At 39.7% G+C, this 19,494-nt stretch overlaps 1 protein-coding gene across 5 annotated transcripts in view; it reads left to right on the forward strand.

The window, feature by feature from the left end:
• Positions 1 to 19,494, forward strand: part of SPAG9 (sperm associated antigen 9) — a 63,767-nt gene that overhangs the window by 19,455 nt on the left and 24,818 nt on the right. For 4 of the 5 annotated variants that reach the window (XR_009743743.1, XR_009743742.1, XM_061455407.1 and 1 more), the window contains exons 4-8: positions 7,267 to 7,361; positions 11,990 to 12,143; positions 16,063 to 16,273; positions 16,785 to 16,884; positions 18,022 to 18,143. Coding sequence is in view for 3 of the 5 variants with exons in the window: in XM_061455407.1 (XP_061311391.1) it covers positions 7,267 to 7,361; positions 11,990 to 12,143; positions 16,063 to 16,273; positions 16,785 to 16,884; positions 18,022 to 18,143 (682 nt within the window). In the remaining 2 variants the exon portion in view is untranslated. Of the gene's footprint in view, positions 1 to 7,266; positions 7,362 to 7,598; positions 8,177 to 11,989; positions 12,144 to 16,062; positions 16,274 to 16,784; positions 16,885 to 18,021; positions 18,144 to 19,494 lie in introns of those variants that run through there. The other variant, XM_061455409.1, reaches the window with a different exon arrangement.

The raw sequence follows: 19,494 nt of genomic DNA on the forward strand, positions 1-19,494 counted from the left end.
TGTTACTAAATAACAGCTGTAGAATGCTGCATCTGTTGAAAATGGAAATCTAAGTAAACTGAAAGGCTTAATGCTCCCTAATTAGTTTTACACCTTTTTGAATTGGAAGTACTGTGTGCTTGCAGGGTTTTGGCTTATTTTAGTTAGAACATCTGAGTACTATTACTATAGAAATGGCACTAACTGAATGTATTGGGCACCATTAATTCAATGAAATGCTAATGAAATGTTCTGGATATCTTTTTACGTAGGTCTTGCTCCAAAACGGACAACAGCCTCTGCTGGTTTGATTCCAATTTATTAAATGCTTTTGCATCTTAAATTCACTTTCTTTGGTGTAGGGAGAGGTGTTTCCTTGGGCTTTATTGTTACTGAGGTGACTATGTCCTTTCTTCATAAAGAAATAGGTTGTAATGCAACATGGTATATTCACACCTCTGTGCTCCTACGAGCAGGTCTCATGCTTTCTGCACTTCTTACTTCTTTCTGTCTTTGCTTCCCCAGTCTCAGCATTATTTATTTTTGTCATTTTTAATGTTTCAACTCCCCCTTTGTTTAGAAAATACTTGGCTTCTAAAAACAAACACCTTCAGGTTAGGGTGTTTCTGCTTTTGTCTACATAGACTTGGGTCCCTGCTTTTAGGTGACAGGCGTGTGTACATGTTACTTACTAGAAATGCACACAAGTCTCAGGCCACCAGCTGGCAGCTGCTGAAATGCAGCAGGATATTGAAGATAGAACATGGAGATTTGATGGGGGACTGGGTTTGTGGGCTGTGAAAGCTTGGGTCTGGGCTGGGAACTAAGGACAAAGAACAGCTACCAGTGGTGTGGTTGTTGATAAAAGGTTGGGAGCCTTTCTGACAACCGTGTGACTAACCTTAGGAAGTTAACTACCTGTTCCTTATTTGCTGAGACATTTTTGAGTGCAATGAGAGACTGTTGTGAATCTTGGACAGTATGGGCTTCCTGCTATATCTCGCTTTAGTCATGGACTGAAATGTCAGGAGGTCAGCACCTTAATGCTGGTATCTGCTGAGTGTTTAAGACCTGGGGACTGAAATCCCTGGGGCCTGGAGAGGACTGGTAACAGCACCCATCTTGCCCTATCCCCTTTGATTCCCTGGTTCCCTTTCTCCAAATGAATTGTAGTGTGTTAGGTCTGTGTAGTAACTTTTTTAATGCAAGATACTTCGGCAAATATCCAACCTACTTTAAGCATTAAGTTACGAACTTTATTGGCTTAAATATTTCTATCACAATACTTGTTTCTGAAGCCTTTCATGTCCTTCTAGGAAGGAATATGTTTTTCCTTCTGAATCAGCTTCACCATTGTCTTTGCAAGTGATCCAGCTTTGGTACTTACTGCCATGGCAATTGTTTTTATTTCAATTGACCAAATAATGAGCAGAGCATTAGAAAGTGGGTTTTTTTGGGTAGCTCTAAGATGTTGGCAGTGATTACTTTGACAGATGTCTTGTTAAAAATGCAGCCTGACTACATTTTCTGCAATCTGGATTTCTAGCAGTTTTCCTCTAATTCTGCCTGTCTTCAGTATTTGCTTCCCTCTATTCTCCCTTGATTCTTAAATTTAGAGTGTAGTATTTCAGACTGTGTCTTTCTGTTCCAACTCTTGAGTTCACTGAGGTTCTGTAGCTGTGTCCTCTTTTGGCACTAACCCTACTTGCCTTTAAGAGGAAAATTTTTCACAATGAGGACAATCAGCCATAGGAATAATCTCCCCAGGGAGTGGTGGGTTCTTCACCATTGGACACTTTTAAGATTTGCCTGGGACATCTAGTCTAAGTCATGCGTTGTCTGGAAAGGTTGGACAGGATGATCCTTGAGGTCCCTTCCATCCTCATGCTCTGTAATTCTATGCTTCTGTCTGTGGTTACCTCTTTGCCACAAGATCACTGCTCTGCAAGCTTGCTAGCTCAGCAGCTCACAGGAGTTTCACCTCAACAGTTTCAGTTGAATGGACCAAGACCTACATCAACTGACCCACGGAAAGCTACACCTGTGATGTGAACTGGAGAGCTGAATCCTTCACTGCAGCGTCATTGAGATGTATACACGGTGTCTCTGCAGCTGCAGCTCGGTAGAGCTCTGGGAAGAGCCTTTAGCCTTCTTCACCCTTCCTTTAAATTAGCTTCTGTCTTTCTCGTTGCTCTCCATAGAGTGGGAGATGAGCTAATGGGTTTGAATGCGATGTATTCCCTTAAGCTTCCTCCCCCAGTAAGTCTGTGCTTGAGCTAACTGCCTGGATTTTAAATGGACTGGAGTATGATAACCTGAGCAGTTGCATTGGCAGGTTGGAAGGTGGAGTGTAGCTGCGCATTGTAGCAGGTAGTGAAGAGCATAAATGTTCAGTCAGAACAGAATGTACACATGCAGCCTGAACATATTCTTACATCTGTATCATGATCCCCTGCTTAGCTAACATACTGTCATCCATGGTCTTCCTCTGCTTGCAGCATATCTTGATCTTGTGCTGATCTTCCTCTGTTCTAATGCTCTCAACAGATGAGCAATAAAACAGTATGCTGGAATCTAACTATGCAAAGTCTTGTTTCTGTCTTTCTCTGGCTACAAAGGACCAGATGCGGGAAGCAGTAATAGAGCCACAGTGCTGTGTGCTCTAAGATAGATTAGACTTCTGCGCCAGAAGGCTAATCCAGAAATCTTCAGACTTTTGCTTTACAGACTTAGAAAGGAATTTTGCTACTCAGTTATGAATTTATCTCATACTATTTTATTAAATAGAAAACTGACTTGTTATACTGCCTGTCTAAAGGCAGTCCTGTCTTCTTACATACCTCTTGGTGCTTTTTTACCTTTGCTGCAAGAGATGATGCCCTGCTGCTAGTGACTTTTAGAGCAAGCCCACTGAGTTAGGAGGAAAACTATTTTTGCATAGTTGATGGGGCACGCTTCATAACTATGGTGCTGGTGTCCTAAAGGCTTGGCAGAAGGCTGTTTTATGACTCAGTTGGGAAAGTGAGGCAAAGCAGTACTGTAGCATCTACTTGAGATTTAACTAACACCTGTGGCATCTCTATCACAAATTTCCAAAGTAACATTCCTTTTTTTCCATTTAAGGAAGTGTTTCTTTTTATCCTTTGGGAAACACAAAACTAAGATGGTTCAGTATCTCTTTCCCTGACACAGAATATGGGCTTAGTTTAATGAAGCATAATTGGGCCATGGAAGTTTCTCTGTGTTTTGCACTGATACAGTGTGACAGAGCAGCAAGCCTGTCTCTGGCACTGGGAATGGATTTTGTTGGGTTCATCTGGTTAAGTGTATCCCCAGCAAGTCCCTGTGCAAGGAAACAGCCTTCTAAGTGGATTTGACTAGTTACAGTTGTGGGTAAGGATGGGTACCAGTCCTGGTGTTTTTGAGATGAGACTTAAGCTACCTGTTCAAGCAAATAGTTTTTCCAAAGCTTTATGCTAAGTGTTAGCAGCTTGATTTATGAAGCCTGGATTTAACATCTTTGCATGCTGTTGTATCTGCCAGCAACATCATCTTGTATGTGGATAAAGGTGGGCCAAGCTCACCAGTGGGAATGATGCTTTTACTTAGGTGACAAGCTCACCACGAATCCTGAAAGGTAAAAGGTAGTTACATGGAAGTGTTTAGGACTTGTGTTCTGCATCAAGTTGATTCTAGAAATGTCTGTTACCTTAATAAATCTAGATTATGTGGGGCACAAAAAGATCTATATATACACAGTTGGTCACACATTCCCAAAGGGAGGAGCCGCTTGTGCCAAACTTGATGGAGTCAGCAGAGCAAACAGCGAGGGCTGTAGCACTGAGCCTGGTCTGACACCAGAAGAATTACAAAGACCTGTCCTGGGGGAGTTAAAGCGTTGACACAAAAAGGAAGGAGGAGTGAAAGAGAGAGGAAGGTATAAAGGAGATGCTCTCAACCTGGTTAAGGAAAAGGTGCAGGTAACAGTAACCACGAGATGATGTATTCACATTTGTTTGTGACAAAGTACTAAGGTTTTGTGCGTTGAGAGTGGTCGTATTTGTAAGGGCAGGAATAGAAACTAGTGACAGGATGGTAACTGTCGTTCAGTGAATGAAGTTTAAGACTTAGAGAAACCTCTGGCACTTTTTGCAGTTGTAGACGTTGTCACGTGCCACATGAGGAAACCAATCTGAGTGCTTTTGAGATGGACAGACATTGCATGGTTGTCACTTGCATTCAAATGGAATGGCTTTTATATTTGGACTTTAACATCTTTAGAAGCTCCTTGTGGTCAGTTTGTACACGTTGTGCCCTGAAATGAGCTAACATATGAACTGTGAAGTGCTGTTAACTAAGGTAATTCCTCTAAATTCTGAGTTTATCTTTAATCCCCTCAGCTAATATGGTAGTTGAGCAATGTAATTAACTACAACAGTGGGAGATGGTCAGTATTTATGACATCTTCTTTGGAACATTTGATCATATTTGAAGTAGTTGCAGATTTCAGGGGCAGCCAGGTGAGCTGTCAGGAGAAAAAGGTTATTCTATGATTGCACACTGACTGCAATTCTTACAGAAGAGAAAGGCAGTAGATGTAGTCCTTTATTGATCAGCTGTACCTTAGTGTAACTTCATTAAGAATTCTCCTGAGTAGAGAGCAATTAAATCAATCTAATTCTATTTTTAAATTGTAATAGTAAAACACTTTGCTTTGGATAGCTGAGTAATCTCAAAGCATAGCAACACTTGGATCAGATTTTTGAGCTCTGAGAACTCTGGTGCGTTAGTTCATAGGTTTTATTTGGATCAGGATGGTGCTTCAGGGATATGCTGAACCTCAAAGTAATTTAAATTGAGATAATCCATGGAGGTTATCTGGTTCAGATCCCAGTGGTTTTGGGGGGACTCTTTAAAGGTTTGATGTAGATGGGCAGTGAGCTGCCTTCCCAGTAAACTACAGTATTTAATTTAGTATTTCAACTGGTTTCTAGTAGTTGTGAATCCATGTGCTATGTTTCTACAGATTTGCTTATTCTGCCATCAGCATCATTTTCATCTGCAGAACAACACTAAACCACATAGTCCTTTGAACTGACCTACCCTCCAGCCTCTGTATGTGGATAATAAATGTGATGAGACATTTCAGTAAACAAGAGAACAGGCTGAGAGGAGGGAATCAAGTAGGTTAAACCATGTACTTTACAAAACATGGAAGTTATGCAGGTTTTACTGACCCTGCTCTTTTTTCCCCGATGTGTTAGTTGTTCCCTGGAAGGGTACTGGTTACGTAGCTCCTGTTCAGTAGCTAAAAAGCACCACACATGTTGTGTTTAACATTTTACTGTGAGAAACCAATTAGTGTGCTGCAAATTAAAGTGTTTGCAGGCACATCAGCTTTTGTTCTGTAATATCTCCTTTTCCTGGTGAGGGGATACATGAACAGATAAAGCAGAGCCTAGATACAGAATGGTCTAATGTGGGTTTCAAAGTCATGCATTTTTTTTCCTAGGATTTCTAAACTAATTTGGATTACAGTAAACCTGTGCAAAACTGCACTGGAACCATTGGAACATTGAATTTTAGTTGCTTTGGAAGAAACAGGAAAACCAAGAAATATGGATAGTTGAAAGTGAAGCTTTCAATTCTTTCGAATTGCTTCTGTGTGTGAGCAAGCATTAAAAAAATCAGAAAACAAATAAGATGATCCTAGTGAAATGCTGCATTTCTATCATTTTGTTGGAGGATAACTGTAAGCTTTTGACAGCAGTTAAAGTATATTATATAATGTTTCTCTAAAAATAGCAAGAATTTTTTCTGGTCTGATTTATATTATTTAGTTCAGGTGAATGCTGGGAAAACCAGGATCTGTACATAACCAGTACTTATTTTATAGACTCTCCATCAATCAGGGTATCTTAAGCCAGTTTACTCCAGCAGAAAAATCCAAGTAGGTATTCACATACAGCTAATGCTGGCAAACAGTGTTTGTGGAGAAGCTGATGGTAACTGAAGGTAGTAGTATCTAAAGGTCAAGCGTATGGACTTCAGACGCATCAACCCTGACTTGAAAGTAACGTGGAGATGCAGGTTTCAAGGTCCTGCTGAATTTAGTTCTAGTAAGTGTAACTGCCCCCAGAATGAAACGTTATGTAGTATTGGTTGTGGTAATAAAGCTCTCCTAAAAGCGTGTGTATAGTCTCTCTACAATACCAGAAGACACTAGTTTTATGGAACAGGTATTTTTTTTCCATAGGAAGCCATTAAGATACAACCTGAATACCTCTCAGGAAGAAAAGTACACTGAAATCTTCTGCAGTGCACCTGTGATTTGTTTCTTTTTCTCATGTACTGAGTGCCCTATTCATCTGTGAATGTGAGGGCAGAAATGCTAAAAATACCATGTCTCATGTAGGCTTCTCTTCGGGCTTTCCCAGCTTTCATTTCAAGGACATAATACGTCCAAATTAACCTTTTGGAGTGATGCAGCGATACCTGCAACTTCTCCCAGTGCATGTCCTGGATCAGTTACACGCTGAGCAGCATCATCCTTTGGCTGATTGGAATCCGGGTCTGTTAAATAAGTCATGACTGCAGGAGTTAGCATGTTGGCCTGGGGCTGTTGCTCTTAAGAGAAAGAGCAAGCAAGAAAAACTCTTCAGTGCTGAAAATCCACCTGCACTTGCTCATTTTTGAGATGTCAGTTTAGATGATGTAAAACCAGGCTTCACTTCTAGGAAATACAGAAAGCTTCAATTTGAATATTAGCAGAAAAAAAAGAGATGCTGACTTCAAATTTCTGCCAACAGAAATAACCCGAGTCTTAGATTGTCGATTTATTACGCTTAATATTTGAAGTACATGTTGTCTGACCTTCACAGTACTTTGCAATTAGGTTGTAGGCTTGTTGTGTCACACGATAAATGTTAATATCTGCCAGATATAGAGGTCTTAAACAGCCTCCAGAATGGATTTGACCATGGTACTTCTGTTCAAAACTCCTTTGTAATATCACATGCACTTTGTGTGCCCTTAAGATGTTCCCTGTGCGTGAATGCACAAGTAAGTTCTCCAATTTATTTATTATGGGCTTCTCTTCTGGTTTGTGGTTTTACACGCTGCATAATTTTGCTGCTTCTTTCACCTATGGCTTTAATGCTTCTGAATGCCTTTACTATTTTTAGCATTACAGGGGGAGATTATATTGTACTGGCCAAGAATTATGTGGTTGTAGTAGAAGTAGATGTAGTTAAATATTTCTTGTTGTTTCTCTGTCCTTTTAAACAGATGATTCACAATTATATGGAGCACTTGGAAAGAACTAAACTTCATCAGCTAACAGGGGGTGATCAGCTCGAATCCACACCACACAGTAGAATTAGGTAAGCTATTGCTCTCACCCTGAAATGAAAGAGAAAAAATCCGTTCATTTGTGTTTGCAAGACTTTGTTCTTTAATCCTACAACAACGGTTTGGCTGAATCAGAAAGATTTGTTGTATGATTGGAATGTGGTAAGAGAATAGTGTAGAAATCGGTAGAAAGAGGCTTTTGCTGTTGCGCTGTTAAATGTCGAGATACACTTTGTACATCAGCCTTAAATGATTTTGGCTTTTTGGAGTGTTTGCATTCAGGTAGGCAGGGAAAATGTCAGCAGCTGTCCCAAAATAATGGCTATCCTGCCATGGCTTTGTGTACGGGTTGGTGGAGGTGTGCGTCGTGAGACCCGCTTGTTCTAAGGGCTTGATGTGAATATATTATGCAGATTTTGAAGCTTTCTAGCCTATGAACTCTGCGTGGAAGGAGGGGAGAATAACTCCAGGGCTGGCTGTGTCTCTGCGTTGCTGCATCGATGCTGCGAGGGGGAGGAGAGCGGTGATGTCATTGCTCTGGAGCTGCTGCAGAAGAGTGGAAAGCTGCTGCTGATGGCATTGTTTTTGTGGCAGCGGCTGAATGACAGACTTTGCCTACAAAGATACACCCTTGGCCCCTGTGTAGCCTTCTCGGTTCCGGCGTTTCACCATGCCAGCACAGCGCCATGAATCCTGGATGCATGCTGCTATTTGTGTTTGGCTTCGTTGGCGGGGCGGTGGTCATTAATTCTGCTATCCTGGTGTCTCTCTCGGTTTTGCTGCTAGTGCACTTTTCTATTTCTACTGGTGTGCCAGCTCTGACGCAGAACCTACCAAGGATACTCAGGTACTCTGCCCTACTGAACCTTGGCTTCATGTGCTCTATGTTCTCTGCTTTCCATTTTCCTTTCATGCAGAAAGAGCAAGGATAAATTAGAGGTGTCAGTTGTGTATAGATTTCAAATTCTTTTGTAAACTTGTTTATGGACTGGGATATAGCAATATAGGTTTTTTTATACGCTCAGATTTCATTGCCTTCTAAGTAAGTACAAGGTCAGTTTATGTGTATCTCTTAGAAAGGTATTACAATGGTTTATTGTAGCCTGCAGAAAAAGCTGCAATAATGTCAAGGATAAAGCTCCTGTTCGGTGTATTGTCAGGTACGTGGCTGGTCTTGATAGCCATAAATGTATACAGTCTGAGGCCTTGTACTATTAAATTTCACCTTTTACAGTCCAAACACCTATGTAAGATCAGTTAACTGATGATCACAAACCCACAGAAATTAGTTGATCATATTATTTTTAAGAAACCTGATTATTGGTCAGTGAGGGGAAAAAGAAAATCTTTATTTAAGCATCAGGGCTATTAAAGCTCATTCACTATTGTTCAGCCAAATGTTATCCTCTCCTCTTTTTCTATACTTGTATGGCTAGTTGCCAGCTCTGTCTGTCCCCCCTCAAGTTATGTTCTGTTTGTCCTAGTTGCCTGGAGCAGTAGCAGAGATGCATTAGAATGTTGTGACCAAAAGTAATCTTGACATGGTTTAGTGCTGCAATTACCAATGGAGAAGAGCTGGGAAAGTTTTAAAATGCAGCTTTCTGACCTGAAAACTTGACATACTTTAACTGTGGGTGTAAATTTAATAGTAAACCTTATGTATAAAGTGGAAAATGCTGGGAAAATAGTGTTCTCTGAGAGCTGTGTGACTAATACATGGTATATGTAGACTTTCTGTAGTAGATGCATTTAACGTCCATCTCTCAGCACAGAAGAGTTCTTCCAAAGGTTAAAAGCCAATCAATAGATGAAAGAAATACCAGTTATTAATAACTGAAAATAAATATGTATGAATATTTAAATACAAAGAAATACAATAGATTTGAAGCATAACTCTGTAGATTGATCTAGTTGGTAAGGCTGTGTTTGCTTAAAAGGAGGGGGGGAAATCCAAACCCGAAACAGATAACCACCAACTCTAAAAAAGCAAAGCAAAATATTGAGCTTCAGTAACTTTTATTAGACTTTATATTGAAGCAAGCAGATGGCTTAAGAAGTAGGGGTTTTGCAATGTGCTTTTGTTCCCCTAGGGAATATTTAATGGGTTTGAGGGGTTTTTGAGGAAGCAATGCTTTTTCCCGCCCTTAGTAATTGCTTTTAGGAATTGCAGGAATTGGGCTGCAGTTCCTTAGTCTTCATTTAAAAAAGATAAAAATACAGGATGAAGGAATCTAATTGTAGAAGAATTGTTTCTGCTTTTCAGATTTTATAACGCAGCATCTGGTTGCTTATCCTAAATGCTTCAATACCTCACTTCAGAATATTAGTTTAGACTTTAAAAACACGTGCCTGCCTCCCGCTCGCTGCTGTATTTCAAGGTGTTTCTCGGACACTGGAGGAGTAGAAGGGGTTCTTTGCTTCCCAGCCAGCAACCAGGGAAATAAGTTGAAATTGCTTCAGTTGAATTGGGTAATTTCTTCTAATGCAGATACATGAATAATAACCTTCATTCCCAAATTACCCCCCCCCTTTCAAATTTCGTTCACTCCGTCGCCTTGCAGTGCACCTGAACTATGTTTTAGCACATCAAAATATGTTCAGTATAAAATTGATGTAAAACTATTCCATAAAGAAGGCAAATGTCAGTGGTGTGTGTGTTTTTTGTCACTCATTTTGTTTAAATTCTCTCTTCTGAAGACCACAAAGAAGATGGGCTTTGTGGCATATCCTGCAAGTAAGCAAATCTGCCTGCTCTGAGCCATTGCTCTGGGAGGCGTTTCCCAGGGCGAATGCACAATGTAGGCTTTATCACCGGCTTTCTCTGCCCCTGAAGGGCAGCTTTTTCCTCCTCTTGTTGCTGGATTCCTTAACCAATGAAAGGGTTTCAGGCTGTCTTTCGACATAATCTAAGCTTGTGTGGCGTGTCTTTTGTTCCCCACACACATTAGAGTGGTGGGAAACCTGAAGAAAAGCAGAACCTGTTAACAATAGCAGGAACCCTTGGAATCAGATTCTCTTTAGTTCTGTGGCTGTTTTTCATGATGACTTCTCAGCACACTTAGTTTGCAGGTGCTGAACAGTATCTGATGCTTTTTATTTTCTAATCCTGACTGATCTTGCTTTACTTTGCTAAACCACCTCGAAATTAGTGACCTAACTTGAAATAATATTTATGAAAGGCCAAGATAGATGTGATGTGAGAATTAGTTGCTAAGATTTTTGTGACAAGGGGCATCTTTGTTATACCTGTACTGGAAAGGTTCATGCAATTAAAATTGTTTTGCTCTTTGAACATTGTTTTCTTGGCAATGTAAAATTAACAAAAGGAGTTTATTGCTTAATTGCTAAATACAATCTGTTCTTGGCTACGTTTTCTTATATGTAACAGGAAAAAAAACCCAAATCCAATGAAATTTATAGGATTTTTTGCTTTTCAATATTCCCTGTAATGCTTTTGCATATAATTCATATGCAAGTACTAATTCTGCACAGAATTTTACCTAGGTTGTGTTTCATTCATGAAAAGCCTTGCAAAAGAAAGTATATGTGGTTGTGATTTGCCATTTATGATGCTGAAATGTGAGATCTTAATAGTTTGGATTATCTCTGCAGGGTACTCTACAAGCAATGTTTTCTCAAGCATAATTTTCTGCCATCGCTTATGCACATTTTTATCTTTGTCTTCAGTATCCTTAGAGCTGTGCTAGTTGATTACAGTCCTTTCTTCTGTGTTTCATTGTTCTGACTGAACAAATAATTTGCTTTATCTCAATTCTATGCCTGGCTGGTATTTTTCCTTTTCAGGGCTGGCTGTAGCATCCTCTGAATTGCATTCTGCACACTGTTTTTGTCTCTTGCTAGCAGGAAGAATTAATCCTTTTGTTCACTGGTCACGCTACTGATGGCAGGATTGACTTGGGGATATTCTTTTTTAGAGGGTCAATATATGAAGCTTTTGACTTTCCAAACATTATTTGCTATAGGGAAGTGATAAAGGTAGCAGAGATGGTGAAGAGTTGAGATGAAGTAATTTGCCTTACTAACACAAGCTTTTGTATAGCTTTAGGGTGAAGTGAGAGTGTTAAGACTGCTCAGTTTTTGGCTATGCTAGTTTTTAACATCTGTAATTCCTTGATCCAGTTGTTTTCAGTTACACAAATCCATGTAATTCCTGTGATCTTCAGGAGAAAGATACCATGCGTTTTGAGAAGAGTTGGACTTCAGGCTGATTTTTTACAACTTCAGCAAATGCTTCAGTTAAGGATTTAGCTTTTGCTGTTGGTGGTACTGTATCTTGCATAAAATGTGCAAAATGATCTTTCTAAGAGTTGCTGCTAAAAACCATAGTTTGAAATAAGGAAGCAGTTTCATCTTGCATTCCTCTTTGTATTGCAATTCTGTAAAACTTTTATTGCTATAGGTTAGCTACAGTACAATCAATAACTGCTATCTAAAGCCATGGAATAGACTGTTTGCAATCAGATGATGTGAAATGCTGTAATAGCATTCGGTTTGTACATTGTGTATTTAATAGAGCACAGTGTATGAATGTTTGAACCTATAATTTTACCAATTCCCAGCTGGTTTCAGAGGTGTGCAGGAGAATCAATAGTGGGACATCTGAAATGGCTGATGAAACCTGTCTGTCTCTTTCAAACAGAAAGGAGCGTCCGATATCACTGGGCATCTTCCCATTACCTCCAGGAGATGCACTGCTTACGCCTGACACACAGAGAGAAGCGGGGGAAACGCCTGGGTCAGAGCACTGGAAATTCCATGAGCTAAGCCAGCCACGGTCCCACACAAGCCTGAAGGTGAGCACTCAGCTTGGCTGCCTTACGTGCTCGGAGAAGCTCCCATAAACAGGTTATAGGTTGTTGGTGGGGAAAGAAAGCAAATCTAAGAGGAGCTCGGAAAACCCTAGATCACCTTTGTATGAGCCAGATATGTTGCTTACTCAAATGAGCTTTGAAGGAACTTACTGGAAGAAACAGAGCTTGGGTTGTGTTTTCCAAGTGAGTGGTAATACAGGCTACATCTTCTCTTACTCATAGGAGTGGGTTTTTTCTTTCTAAGGAGCCTTTCCAAAAGGTCAGTCACTTGTTCTTTACGCATTAGATATGTAACTAGATAGTTGTAAACGGGTCTGTTGGTTTATTACTGTTTTAGAAGGAAAGCTTTGATTACTACACAGGCAGTACTCTTAAAGCAGCCTCTGTTACTATCAGGCATAGAGCGTAGGTATACCACAGAGCTGAGAATGACCTAACTTTCCTAAATTAGGCAGTGATTATGATTTCCCTTACATGTAGCTTGGCCATAATTCCTGCAATTGTTCAGTGTTCCAACAGTGAGCGGGTGGCATAGAACAAGCTGCAGACATGGAAAAATGGGGGAGTGGTGGTGGAGTGTGATGAATCTGGCAGTCAGGACTAGGGTGCACAGCGGGAGGAGGGAGCTGCAGGGTGGCGAATAACCCCACAATGTGTAAAGTCTCCCTATATATTTATGTCAATGAGGGTTTTTCTTTGGAAGACTGTGAATGTACTGTTAGTTCTGAAAAGGCAGTCAGCTGAGGGGAATTTCCTCTGAAGTGAACTTCATACCTAGCAGGGAAATACTAAACTGATAAGAATCAAAAAGCTAACCACAAATCATTGGAACCCAGTTTTTTTTTCTCCTAAAGGTCATATGGAGATAATCTGAAGTATAAGTAATGGTTAATTATAACCATATCAAAGTAATAAAAAGGAGTTTGGATCAAAAAAATCTGTCACTTAAGCTCTTGGCTAGGACCATTTGTGTATCTTAAATTTGTCCTACACCAGTTAACATCAATAGATTAACAGACTTCACAAGAGCTGACTGAAATACAGCTTCAGAGTAGGTGGAGACAAGGTATAAAGGGAATTCTCTGATCCCATCCTGTCCCCTGAGAAAATTATATTGGTTACTATATATTGTCAAAATAGGCTTCTTGGTGTAGTTCTAAAGATAATGCACTGCTAAAAGAGAATTCACAGCACAGACTGTTATCTTTCAAACCTAGTTAGGGTAAGTTGATTAGGTCCAAAGCAGCATCTTTGGTTTTAGATGAATGTAAAGTACTTCTGAAGTCATAACCAGGATTTGAAACTTTTTTCTCTGAGTACTTTTATTTCCTCTGAATACTTTCAACATGAAGTATAAGGCACAAGCAAGATTCTGCTGCTTTGAGGCATCTGTTTTTGCTTTCATGCATGAACATTTAATTAATGGTGTCTCTTCTAAAAGTATCACAAAGAGAAGGTGTCAGGAGAAACGCAGACGGAAAAGACCGAGTACTCTGTAGCTCGTATAGTAGTGACATTGCTGGATATCGTTGTAAGACAACGATACAGTTAGCTACCATTCATTCTCTTCTGCTTATTTCTCCAAAGCATTGCAGATGAGCTGCTACTTCAGATTTAATTATCTCATTTTTAAACTAATTGTCCTTTTCCAGGCAAAGTCTTTTGGCAACATTGCCAAAAAAGTCCGAATTGCTAAGCCAACATAGCAGTGACTTTCAGATGCTTAGGCTTTGAGATATTTTGATTAATTCATTGTCACTTAATGGAATTGTTTCATTTTCATTAGTTGTAGAACAAACATTCATGATTGTTTAATCAGCAGTCTGCAAGAGTTAGCTAACAAAATAAAAAATGCAGTAAAGTCAGGAATGTAAAATAGATGGGATTATTTGAAATTCCCATACGGAAAAGACCATTCTCTTCGCTGGTTTCTCTTGTGCTATCAAGCTGTTTTTCTTGAGCTTTGTGTTGGAAGTCGGTGATCAGTCTGTGCTGCATCAGTTAGTGGATGCTTTCGGAATACAAAGATGTAGAAATGTTTGAACAGAGCCAACAGCTCCACTGAGGTTTTATTCCTTGTTTGTGTGAGCTCTGGAGTCCCTTGGTGAGGGGTAGCATTTCCTCCCTCCTGTATCTGCTTGCTGAAGTATGAATCATTATCCAGTGGCTGAACTTCACCAACCCAAGAGGCAATTGAGTAAATTGTGTAGCTTTCCTTCCTTTCTTGTCTTAAAGGGACACATTGAGAGATGCATTTAGGGGCATTTGTTATTTGACTGTATTTGTGAATAATTTTGTCAGAATATCAAATATTATTAATTGTGGGGTTTGTATTTTACTAAAAAAGGATGGAACCTGGAATAATTGATAGGCAGGTTTTGAAATGCTGAATTTTGTGTCTAGGGCTTGCAAATTCCATGTGGGGATGTCATTATAGGATAAAAGCTTTATATTGATGCTGATAAACAGAAATGTGTGTTTTCCTGCCTACCCCCATGAATTAAAATCTTACCTTTCCAGGAAGTTCCAAAAGTAAATGTTTTGAGGTTATAATTCTTGGTAATCTTATCCTGTGTACAAATAGGGGAATGTGTGTCTGTATGCAGGTCTTACTTTCTTTTAAATAACCTTAAAATTCAGTTTCCCTTCCTTTTGAAAAAGGGATGCTGGCAGTATGATGAATTTGTGCTACATAAAACCTAAACTTGCTTCATTCCTGCCAGGTTCAGGTTTCCTGAGCCAACAGATACATTCTCCTTAAATGTCACAGACTTGTCTGGGAGCTTTGCTTTCACCTTCAGTTCCCAGACAAGACCCTAAAAGAACCTGTTATCAAAACTTACCAACCTACCTTCACTTTGCACATACCAGCCTCCTTGTTTCACCTTGATCTTTACCAAGGAGATTCCTCTAACTGTATGCTAGAAAATACTGGCCTAAACAGACTAATTTGTTTTCATATCTTCAGTGAGCTCATTTGGTGTTACGTCTGTTTAAGTCATAATCAAGACCTCTGCATGTTGGTGTGGCTCTCGTGCTGAATGGGGGGTAAAATGTGAATGAGAGGAGACAAGCTGCAGAAGAGGGCTGTTAGTAATATCAGGTAGTAGCCTCTAGTTATGTCGAACACAGTCACCTCCCCTCGAGCACAGTGCCTGATGCAGCCCTGTCTGAGTAATGGTCGTAATTGTGAGTCCAGGAGCTGGATTAATAGCCAGACTTGTGGTTCTTGATGCACTGTCACTGACATGTAAACTGTTGCCAGTAATCAACTTTTAAGGAGGAGCTGTTTACCAATATTCCATAGTTGATCTGAATTTAACCAGACAAGCAGTCACTGCAGCTCAGTGTCTCCTTCCCAATGTCATCCAGGGCTTAGAGTTAAGATTGGGAAGCATGTAAAAACAGTCTGAATGCAAATACTGTACATGTATATCAGTAAAGTCATTGTTCTGCATCGGTGCTTTAATGTTGACTTTTAAGATGATGATTGAAGGTATCATGCACATTTAGCAAAATTGATTTGATACCAGCTTTGGGAAGATTGAGCAGTTCATTGTGCAGCTAGGAGGATTACTAATAAGGGAATACTGCCTGTTGTCTAGGAGGCTTTACCAGAAAACCACCATAAAGTTGTGACTGTTACTATCACCTGAGGTCAAACATTAACATTAAAAACAAGGGCATGTTTTATGTGGCTATAGCCTCCCTAAGAGAAGTGAAACAGCCATAGTCTAAAGATGAATCTGGCAGTACTGGCTTATTCTTCCCAGTCCTGTTTCTTTGCATTTGTGTATTCTTTTGTAAAATACAGTAATTTTGTTATTTGTTCTTCTGTTTATATGTCAAACTGTTCTAATAATTCGAGTTCATTTTTTTAATGGCAATTGCTGTATTTTAGGATGAGCTCTCTGATGTTAGCCAAGCAGCCTCAAAATCTACTACTCCAGCATCCACAGCTGCTTCAGATGTACCTGTACTGCCTGCTGAAACTCCTCAGAAGGAAGATGTTGAAGGGCTTGCAAAGGGCGCAGATATGCCGAATGAGAAGCTGGACATAGGCAAGAATATTGAAGTACAGGTAGCTCAAGAGACAAGAAACGTGTCCACTGGTGAGCTGCTTTAACTCTTTAGTATATGTTTCCTAAGGAGCTCATTTAGTCTGTTATGAAATACCTTAATTATTGTGTCACAAATGAGAAATCATTTTTGACTCTGGTTTTAGGAATACAGAGTTTTGGTAAGAGATACAGGTCTGTTGTTTATGGGTAGCTTTAGCCCTTATTTTTCTAGAATAAGAATCATTTATGACATTTCCTTGTAAACAACAGAAGTGACACTCATCCAGACATAAAAATTCATGAGATGATAGACATCTTCTTGGTTTGAGTTGCAGACATAGTGGGAAGTAACTGGCATTGGATGGCATATGGTGAATTCAGGAGATACTTAGAAATTCCACTGTCTGCACTATCAAAATCTGTAGGTCTTAATTAATTACCTTGATAAGTCCTTGAACAGAAGTTTACTGAACTGGTGATAGATTAGTAGCAACTGCATGCAGGTAATGTCGTTAAGTGTGGTGATCTTGTTTATGGAGATGTACCACTTGCTTTTCCCTAGGTGGAAATGAAAATGAAGAAAAATCTGAAGTTCAGGCAATCATTGAATCAACTCCTGAGTTGGATATGGATAAAGATCTCAGCGGATATAAGGGTTCTAGGTGAGTTGTGTGTTATGATCGGAGTAGGAAGACCGATTTTTAGAAGGTACCAGCCTTCAGTTTGGAACTTGTGACTTGTTTAGAAACTTTACCAGACTGAGATCATGCTTTATATAATGAATCTCCTACATCTGTGGCCTTATTTCCCCAAGTTCCTTCTGAGGTTTTAACTACAACAGCAGTTCTTTATTCTCTTGCTACACCTGATGAATGTTCAGGGTATTTCATTTAACAGCTCACTTAAGAATGTTTACCTATTCTTTCTGTATTTCAAGCAAAGGGTCTAACTAAAAGGCCTTTTCTCAGTAGATCCAGGTTTCAAGGTACTAGCAGTTTCCAAGCTGGGACCTTGTGTTTTCACCCATATCTTTAAAATCTGGATTTATGGTTGACTTTCCAAGGTTACAGCATTTGTTCATCAGATTGTGATGGAGGAATCCCAGTGTTAGCAGAATGCATTTGTCTGAGTCTGCTTCATTGCAGGCTTTTCCTTGTGAAGTATGGCATTTATTTCGTAAGCTCTAGAGCCCCATGAAATAAATGCACAAATACTGTTTGAATAGTGTGTGTGGGGTGCCTGATCTTTTAGGCAACCCTGGAAAAAATTTAGGGTCTAGCCCCAAGTCCTTCAAATACATTATGTATCTGTGTATTTCACTCCTGTGATGAGGTAGAGAGAAATTACCTTGTATACTGAAGGTTAATGGCATAAAATCGTTGTGTGAAAGGAGCCCCTTTTCTGGACAGAGGAATATTTGATCTCTGTTTGGTTCTCTTGCATTCCTGTTATATGAAATGACCTTCAGTTTGGCTGAGCTGTTTGTTCTTCAGGCATTCAGGCTGACTAAGTCCTGACAGGGCTGAATTTCTCTGTGCCTAAAGGTGATACACTCTAATTTATTAAAGTCCTGAGCAGCTCAGTATCAGCAGCTACCTCAAGTTTGGGATCCTGATGCCAAAGTAATAATTGAAAATAGAATCTAGGACTCTCTGCCAGCTGAAAGCTCATGAGAATTTTACTTCTGGATTTTTTTGGGGAGGTAACAAATGAACTGGTAAAACCAGAGATGGAGCTTTCTTCATTGTGGGAATGTTTTCCTTCTGCTTTTTGATGTCTTGTTTTAATTCTTTGAATAGCACTCCTACCAAAGGCATAGAGAACAAAGCATTTGACCGTAACACAGAGTCACTCTTTGAAGAGCTGTCATCTGCTGGTTCTGGCCTAATTGGAGATGTGGATGAAGGTGCAGATTTACTGGGTAAGAAAGGTTATTTAAAGATGCAGCTTACAGGAACTTTTCTTGTTAGTGGAGTGCTTAATTATCCTTGCTGGATTTACTGTTAGGATTCATTTGCATTAAAATCATTTGAGTATCATCTGAAGATGGTCACTGGAATGCAAAATAGCAGGAGAAAGTGTTTGTTGTTTCTTTCAATATAATGATACCAGCCTTAATCTTTTGGGGCACTTCTCTGTGGTATTCTCTGTTTCAGTTTTCCCTCTGTTCTCTGACACAAGGGTTTTTATCTCAAACGAGGATGTCTGTCTTGAGCTGGTTTTAAGTAGTTTAATGCAGATTGTGCCCAGTCTTTAATGGCCGGGCTGTATCACCTCTCTATGGAATTTAACTTGTAGGAGAGGATTGCAGCAGAATGCAGTCGTGGTAATTTGAGAATCAAGCCATTAACTGGAAGGGGAGGGGAAACCCACACTTCTCCCCCTGCTACTTGTGTGCTGACTGAGCAAAATACAAGTTTTGGGAATATGAGTTGATCAGGAGCAAAAAGGTCATTAAAGGCATCTTTCTGTAAACAACATGACAAGATATTTCTGGCTATATTGATGTTCAGGCCTCATTTTGAGATGATGAAAGCTGGTACTATGGAATGTATGAAATGCAAATGCAACTCGAAACGGGTTGTATACAGAAAATCAGCCATTTGCTTTTGTTGTCTGGCGCGGCAGAAATACAGATTGTCAGTAGTATTACTTAGAACTGTTGTGTGTGCAATCTGGATTTCTGGTTGTTCAGTGTTCCACCAGAAACTTACTATACATCAAGTAGGTGATGTTTCTGCAGAGTTTTACTCACCAGGGGTAATGGGCCTATCTCCAGTCTGAGATGGCTTTTCTTTGTCACTCTGCTGGCTTGAGCAGTGAGGACCATTACATCCTTGTTGGAACATACTTAATCCAAACCTCTTGCACTCTGTTGTCATATGGCCAACTAATGACACATTCTGCATGCAGAAATGCAGATACTGGGGAAATACTAACTTCATCCATTAGCTATGTGATTAATTATTTAAAGAAATCGAATTACTGTTAGGACTTCTGATAATAGATGCTTTGTTTTCCATGGGCAAAAATAATAACCTTTTTAGTGTAACCTATCAAAATACTGTCACTGACTACTTTGCCACTAAACTATTACAGTGTGTGCAAAATGAGCCCATTGTTATAACTGCATTTGTAACATAGAATGTGCTGGTCTAAAAGTTTTACTATACAGTCATCATTTCACTCTGAGCACAACCATAGTCCAGATTACTCTCTATTACTTAAGAGCCCCATCTACAACCAGGATAACCAGTGTGTTGCGAGCATTT

The sequence above is a fragment of the Pezoporus flaviventris genome, unplaced genomic scaffold (genome assembly GCF_033815535.1).
Source record: "Pezoporus flaviventris isolate CSIRO_AGI_PZ_B2104156 unplaced genomic scaffold, CSIRO_AGI_Pfla_v1 ptg000020l, whole genome shotgun sequence".
NCBI lineage: Eukaryota > Metazoa > Chordata > Aves > Psittaciformes > Psittacidae > Pezoporus > Pezoporus flaviventris.